General features: G+C 36.9%; 1 protein-coding gene across 1 annotated transcript; it reads left to right on the top strand.

The window, feature by feature from the left end:
• The first annotated feature begins 6,803 nt into the window (after positions 1–6,803).
• LOC111528112 (testis-specific XK-related protein, Y-linked) lies at positions 6,804–7,745 on the top strand. The gene is given in 6 exon segments (XM_026449520.1): positions 6,804–6,857; positions 6,859–7,113; positions 7,115–7,138; positions 7,140–7,184; positions 7,186–7,257; positions 7,259–7,745. Coding segments are annotated over 6 exon segments (483 nt in total). The 3' UTR covers positions 7,292–7,745.
• The last annotated feature ends 765 nt before the right edge of the window (positions 7,746–8,510 follow it).

Genomic DNA, 8,510 nt, shown 5'->3' with positions numbered 1-8,510 from the left:
ACATGCGCCCTTACAAATGTAGCACAATTTGGACCCTGAAGCCATGTTTAAAAATTAATTGCCAGCACTAGGAGGATTTAAAACTCTTACAATAAAAGTTATAATAATAAGAAGAACGTACTGACTGCTCCCTTGTCTGATACCTGTACTTCCTCAAATGATAAAAAGCTTTGTTGCTACTTTAGTTCACCAAAATGTTTCAGCACAAGTGTACTATATGAATCACTATCAATTTATTGCACAAAAAGACATAAGTAGCAAAAATAAGAGTGAGAACTCCTGCTAATAAAAAGTGACAGTCTCAAAAGGGGGGAATGAGGAAAGAGGGAGACCTTCTCATGTTGTTTTAGGTTGCTTTATGTTCAGTGCCTGTTTTAAGAAAAAAACAAGGAAGTAAAACCAAAGACAGGCAGCCCGGCATCAGGCCCAAAACCAGGCTTAGGACTGCCTGGCCTAAACCCAGTAATTAAAAATCAACTCATGACTTAGAAACTTATGTTATTCATAGATTCCAGACATTGTATAGAAGAACACTGTGAAACTCTCCGCCCTGTTCTGTTTCTCTCTGACCACTGGTGCATGCAGCCCCTGTCACATAACCCTTGCTTACTCAAATCAGTCACGACGCTTTCATGTGAAATCTTTAGTGTTGTGAGCCCTTAATAGGGACAGAAATTGTGTACTCGGGGAGCTCAGATTTTAAGGCAGCAGTTTGCCAATGCTCCCAGCTGAATAAAGCCCTTCCTTCTACAACTCGGTGTCTGAGAGGTTTTGTCTGTGGCTCGTCCTGCTACAGTTTTGCTTTTGAATATTTTTTAAGTTCCTTGTATATTTTAATTAACCCCTTGTCTGATGTATAATTTGTAAACATTTGCTCTCATTCTATCATTCTGACTTTTTTTTTCCTTCTGTATGGAAACTTTCTAGTAGGAAGAATCCTCATTTGTCTGTTTCTGGTTTTGTTGTTTCTGGTTTTGAGCTCTTTCCCAAAAAAAAGTCCTTGCGCAGACCAAGAACATTAAGTTTGCCCCATGTTTTATTCTAGCAGTTTGACAGTTTAGGATTTTTGTTACATATTTACTTTTAAACATTTTTAACATTGTAATTTTACAGATGAGGTCACACACATTGCCTAGGGTTACTGCAGTGGCATGAGTGTGGCATGCTACAGCCTTGAACTCCTTGGTTCAGGTGATCCTTCTGACTCAGGCCCCTGAGTAACTGGAACTACACGTACATGCCACTGCACTATGCTTTTTAATGCTTTTGAGTTAATTTTTGTATGTGGTAAGAGATAGGGTTCTGATTTTGTTTTTCTGAATGTAGCTCTCTTGTTTTTCCAGCACCACTTATTGAAGAGATTGTTTCCTCATTTCCTCATTTTGTGCTCTTGGCACCTCTGTAGAATATCAGTTGGCTATCCATGTGTGGAATTATTTTTGCCCACTATGTTCTATTGCATTGGCTTATAGCATTATGATGCCTCCAGCTCTGGGGTTTCACTCCCCAACCCCACAGATATCTTCAGGATTGCTTTGGCTATTCAGGATTTTTTACTGGTGCGTGTTTCATATTAATTTTGATTTTTTTTTCTATTTCTGTGAAAAATGCCATTGGTGTTTTGATGGAGATTGCATTGAATCTGTGGGCCTATTTAAGTCCGATAAACATTTTAACCACGTTACTTTTTCCAGTCAATTAACATAGTATCTTTCCATTGATTTACATTATTTTAATTTTTTATTAATACTTCATAATTTTCAGAATGCAGATTTTTTTCTGCCTCCTTGGTAATATTTACTCAAAAGGTTTTTTGTTCATTCATTTGTTTTCTCATAGCTAACAATTGTAAATGGAATTGTTTTCTTGAGTATTTTTTTAGAGATTTTGGTATTTATATATGAAAATGCTACTTAATTTTATATGTTGATTTTGTAAACTGAAACTTTACTGATTTTCTGAATTGGTTCTAACTGGTTTTTAGTGGTGTGTTTAGGGATTTCCAGATTATATCATTAGCAAATATGGACAATTTACTTCTTTCCCGCCAATTTGGGTACCTTTTCTTTGTTTCAGTTGCTCTGGCTAAAGACTTTCAGGGTTATGTTAATATAAGCAGTTTAAGTGAACTTCTTCGTCTCCTTTCAGATCTTCAGAGAAAAGCTTTCAGCTTTGAACTCCCATTGACTGTGATGTTAGCTATGGGTTTGTCATGTAAAGCATTATTTGGTTATTCTTGTTTATGTCATTTGTTGTGTTGAGTTACAATTGTTCTATGCATAATTTGTTAAGAGATTTTATTATAAAAAGATGTTGATTTTTGTCAAATGGCTTTTTTATTTATTGAAATGACCACCTAGATTTTGTTATTCATTTTGCTGATGTAATATATGACATCTAATGATTCTTACATATTAAACCGTTCCTGCATCCATTCCTGCATCTCACTTGATCATGGAAAATCATGAATGATTTTCTAATTTCCAATATTGTGTTGAGGATCTTTACATTATGTTAATCAGGTATATTACCTTGCAGTTTTCTCTTCTTTGTTGAGTCCCTGTCTGGTTTTGTATTGAGCATAATGCTGGCCCCACAGAATGAACTAGAATAGTTCACATACTTCACATACTTTCTTTTTTTTTTTTTTTTTTCTGCTAGATTAAAAAGAATTGGTAGTAGTTACTTTTTAGGGGTAGGTAGAATGCAGTAGTTAATCCATCAGGTCCTGAGCTTTTCTTTAATGAGTTACTTTTTATTGCTGATTTGATTTCTTATCTTTAATTTGTTTCTGGGTGTCAGTTATGGTATCTCCTCTTTTGTCTCTGATTATACTTATTGGGGATTTTTTTTTTACTTTTGATTTTAGCTTTTTGTTTTTCTAATTCTTTGACTGGTGTATTTGATATCTTCTTTTGGATGAAGGCATTTATTGCCATAACTTTCCCTTCAAAACTGCTTTGGTTGTGTGGCCAGGCGCAGTGGCTCACGTCTGTAATCCCAGCACTTTGGGAGGCTGAGGCGGGTGGATCACATGGTCAGGAGATCGACACCATCCTGGCTCACACGGTGAAACCCTGTCTCTACTAAAAATACAAAAAATTAGCTGGGCGTGGTGGCAGGCACCTGTAGTCCCAGCTACTTGGGAGACTGAGGCAGGCGAGTGGCATGAACCCTGGGGGGAGAGCTTGCAGTGAGCTGAGATTGTGCGCCACTGCACTCCAGCCTGGGTGAGAGAGCGCGACTCCAATTTAAAAATCAAACAAAACAAAACAAAACAAAACTGCTTTGGTTTTATCCAGTAGGTTTTGATGTGTTGTGTTTCTATTTTTGTCTCAAGAAATATGGTATTTTCTTTGTAATGTCTTCTTTGACTCACTGGTTGTTCAGCACTATGTTACTTAGTTTTCAAATACTTATGAATTAGTGATAACAGAAGAGATATATGACTTTGATCTCTTCAAATTCATTAAGATGTGTTTTTTGGCCTAATGTATGACATATCCCAGAAAATGTTCCATGTATGCAGTAGAGAAGAATGTGTATTTATAACTCTTGGATGCATAGTTCTGTAAGTGTTTTGTCCATTTGCCCTGCAGTGTATTTTAATCCAATGTCTACTTACTGATTTTCTGTCTGCATGATCTATTCATTGCTGAAAGTAACGTGCTGAAGTTTTCTATTAGTACCTTACAGATTTTTCTCCCTTTGTGTCTATTAGTATTTACATTATATATATGCATATATTAAATATATAGGTGTATTCCTGATATGATATTTTCTTTTTTATCCTGCTTAATTCTGTATGCTCTCTTTGTCTTTGATATTTATTGGTTTGATTATATTAAGCCATGGGGATATTATTTGGATTTAATCTTATTGGCAGCCTTTACCTGAATATTCATATTTTTATTTAGGTTTGGAAAATTGTTGTTATTATTTCTCTAAATAGATTTTTACATTTTTTTCTACAATATGCCTTTTTTTTTTTTTTTTTTTTTTTGAGTTGGAGTTTTGCTCTTATTGCCCAGGCTGGAGTGTGATGGTGTGATCTTGGCTCAATGCAACCTCTGCGTCCTGGGTTCCAGTGATTGTCCTGCCTCAGTCTCCTGAGTAGCTGGGATTACAGACCTCCACCACCACGCCCAACTAATTTTTGTAGTTTTAGTAGAAACAGTTTCACATGTTGGGCAGTCTGCCCTCAAACTCCTGACCACATGTGATCCACCCACCTCCACCTCCCAAACAGCTGCAATTACAGGCATAAGCCACTGTACCCAGCTTTACCTTGACACCAGTGAGTAATACACTTGTTCTTTGGATGTTATCCCATAAATCCTGTGAACTTTCTAGATTTCTTTTTTTTCTTCTGATTGTATATTTTTAATTGACTTGTCTAAGATTTTCTGCTTGGCCACTTCTGTCAATGCTCTCAATTGCATATTTTTTTATTTTATTGCGTTTTTATCTTCAACATTCCTGTTAGTTTTTTCCTCCCATGATTTGAATCTCTTTGGTAAGTTTCTCTGATAAATTTCTGAATTGTTTGTGTTTTCCTTAAGTCCACTACATTGTCTTAAAACAAGTATTTTGAATTTTTTGCCAAGCTATGTGTCCATGCCCATCTCTTTCGGGTCACTCACAACTGGCACCTTATTTTGCCCACTTGGTGCCATGAGGTTCTGATCATTGATCTTGATCTTTGTGACTATGCATTGGTGTCTGCACAATGATACGGTGCCTGGTTTGGTGTTCGTGGTCGGGCTTGGTTTGGAAGCTTCCTTCTACAGTAAGCCTGCCCAGAGATTCAAGGCAAGAGAAATAAGGAAATTAAGGTCTTTAAGTCTATGATAGCTTCAGCCCTGGTAGAAATACGGGGAATCTGAATGCCTGTACTTTGATGGCTGAAGTAATTTGACCACCAAAGCTGACTCAGTGCCAGGTTGCACCTGTAGCCCACAGTAGCGCACTGGAGGCACTCAAGGCCTGCAGCTACCATGGTCTTCCCTCTGAGGTTTATTCAGGACCTGAGGCCACTGTAGTCAACCAGTAGGAATATTGACTGGAGCTTGACTCCATCGGGCTGTCTGCACAGTTTCCCATCTGTTGCTGGGGTGGGTCTAGAAGTCTGCCCCTTGATATCATCCTCCCAAAGTGCTGGGGTAAGGGGACAGACAAACAAAAGTCCCAAATGAAAGTCATGTTTCCTGAGTTCAAATAATCCTCCCACCACAGCCTCCTGAATAGCTGGGACTACAGGCATGTGCCACCATGCCTGGTTAAATTTGTGTGTGTGTATGTGTGTGTGTGTGTATGTGCGTATGTTTTGTGGAGACAGGTTTTCACCATGTTGCCCAGGTTGGTCTTGAACTCCTGGGCTCTAGTGATCCATTCATCTCAGCCTCCTAAAGGTCTAGGATTACAGGTATGAGTCACGACACCTGGCCAAATTTTACTTTCTAAAATTTAATTTTTAGGTCATTTATTATGTTCAGTCTCATTTCTCATAAATGCAGTTAAGAATGCTAATGTTTTAGAGTTTCACTTTGAGTATTCCGTAAGGAATAAATGGAGTGTTAATATTCATTGTCTAAATGGTGTCAGAAAGTGAATAATAAATTTAGATGAGGAATGACTATTTTGCTATCTGGCCTCTTCTTGTTTTCTGGCTTAAGTTCATCGTGTATGAAGAGTGTTTTTTTGTTTGTCTTTGTTTTTTGAGATCGAGTCTCACTCTGTCACCCAGGCTGGAGTCCAGTGGCGCTGTCTTGGTTCACTGCAACCTCCACCTCCCAGGTTCAAGTAATTGCCCTGCCTCAGCCTCTCAAGTAGCTGGGTGTATGCCTGGCTCATTTTTGGTATGTTCAGGAGAGGTGGGGTTTCACCATATTAGCCAGAATGGTCTTGATCTCCTGACCTCGTGATACACCCACCTCAGCCTCCCAAAGTGCTCACAGGTGTGCGCCACCACGTCCAGCCAAAGAGTGTATTTTTTTAACCTGCATGAATATGTAAAATGAGTTTTTACTCTTTCAACTTAATGTAGTACAAAATTGTTTAAACCGATTATTCGTCTACTTCACAATTTTGGTTTTCTTTCCTGTGCTTATTTGTCTAATTATTAAGAGAAAAATGTTGAAATTAATTTTGCTTATGAAAAAGTTTCTCATAAAATTGCATGGATACACACAAACACACACACTTCTTAATTTCTGTAAATTTTTGTTTTTTTCTGCTTCTCTATTACCTTGTATTTAGTCACTCAGCAGAATCCGTCAGCTCCACTTCCAGGATTTACTTTAACTCCACAGCTTATTTTTTCTTTTCTGTTATGACCATAATCCAAAACACAATTTATATTACATTAGTCTCTATTTCACAGGCTAACTTCCTACTTGACACTCCTAACTTTCTATAAAGAATGAAACTGTCTTTTCAATGTCTAATTCAGGTAATTTTTTTAAAATTGAGACTGCTTTCTATGTGCTGTCACACCTTATAGCATCAGATCTGAATGTCTCACTCCCATTTCATCTGTGCCAGTCTTCTCTTTGAGGGAATGTGTATATACATGTATAAATGTAGATGTGTATGTATCTGCTTATTATTTGTTTTTCCCAGGTGTAATATATATTTTGCATGCATACACTTACTGTATCCCTGAAAATGGAAGATTAACAAATCTTTCTTTTTATAAGTAAATGATTTTCTAAAGGAGGTGGGTGAGGAAGAATATATCTTAAAACGGCAACTTTAAAAGAGAAAGTGGTCATTGCTAATGAAAAATATTCTCTAACATTTTCATGTGTGTCTTTAATAGCATTCCTGATGACATGTTCCCTGTTATCAGTTACTTATGGGGCCATTCACTGCAATATACTGGCCATCCAGATCAGCAACGATGATACTACCATTAAGCTACAGCCGATAGAATTCATCTGTGTCATGATATGGCGTTTTCTGGAGGTTATGTCACGTGTAGTGATTCTGGCATTTTTTGCTGCATCTCTGAAACTGAAGAGCCTACCCTTTTTCTTAATCATATATTGTGTACCATTGTTGGCACCGTGGCTGGAGTTTTGGAAAAGTGGAGCTCATCTTCCTAACAACACAGAAAATAATTCCAATGTGGTGGGTACAGTACTGATGCTTATCTTGATCACACTACTCTATGCTGCAATCAACTTCTCCTGCTGGTCAGCAGTGAAACTGCAGTTGTCGGATGAGGAAATAATTGACAGGAGACAGAGGTGGGGCCATAGATTCCTACACTACAGCTTTCAGTTTTTAGAAAATGTGATAATGATATTGGTATCTAGGTTCATTGGAGGGAAAACTTTGCTGAATTGTTGTGACTCATTAATTGTCATACAGCTCATCATAACCTACCTATTGGCCATTGGCTTTATGCTCCTCTTCTGTCACTATTTGCACCCCAGGTGGTCAGGTAAAGTGTTGCCAGGACATACTGAAAATCAACCAGAAGCACTGTAATATTATGTAAACATCTATAGAAAATTCAATTAAAAGAATAAAAATAAGCAGCTGAGGAATTACTACCACTCCTGGAGTAGGGCTGAATATTTTTCAATCAAAAGTATGTCATATTCATAAAATATACATACATACTTTCACAGAACAATGAGTAAAGATGCTGAATGTGACCTTATTTAGAGGCTCTTAAACTAAAATAAGTTATACACAGAAAAATCTTAGAAGTGGTTTCTAATAAAATTCATTTTTCTCCTGTGAATGTGCGGTAGTAATTTTTGTTTTCTTAACTATAATTATATAATTCATTAAATAAAACAAAATAAAAAATCCATCTGGATCCAAAAAATGAGCAGGAAAAATAACCATAATGCATTTTTCACCTACTACATTTTTGGAAATTATGCCTTTAATAAGTATTTGTAGCATATACATTATCAGTGAACATTTTTCCTTCAGAAAGAGTGTTTACCACAGGTTTTATTCTGTACTTAAGGAGAACCTGAAAGACCAGTCTTATATGAGTCTGCTCCTATTTATATTAATTTAGGATACCTGAGGTATTTCTCATTGAACTTTGACTAACAGAAAGCAACTCATATTAATGAATCTTAAAGTACAAAAATTTTTTCAATTAAAAATAATCATGTTAATAATTTAAAATACTAATTTACATTCCTACCAACAGTGCACAAGGATTCTCTTTGCTCTACATTCTCAATAGCACTAGTCATCTTTCATCTTTATGGTAATAACTGTTCTGACAGTTTTGAGAAGAGGGTGCCTTGTTGGTTTTAATTTGCATTTCCCTGATGATTGGTGGTGCAAGCATCATTAAATATACAGTTGTTCAAAAATTGCCCAGGCATAGTAGTGCACAACTGTAATTCCAGCTACTAGGGAGGCTGAGGCAAAAGAATTGCTTGAACCTAGGGGGTGGAGGTTTCAGTGAGCCGAGATCACACCACTGTGCTCCAGCCTGGGTGACAAAATGAGACTCTGTCTCAAAAAAAAAAAAA

Source organism: Piliocolobus tephrosceles, unplaced genomic scaffold, assembly GCF_002776525.5.
Source record: "Piliocolobus tephrosceles isolate RC106 unplaced genomic scaffold, ASM277652v3 unscaffolded_1173, whole genome shotgun sequence".
NCBI classification, from domain to species: domain Eukaryota; kingdom Metazoa; phylum Chordata; class Mammalia; order Primates; family Cercopithecidae; genus Piliocolobus; species Piliocolobus tephrosceles.
The sequence above is the reverse complement of the archived record's forward strand: the minus strand, read 5'-3'. Positions and strand labels throughout refer to the sequence as shown.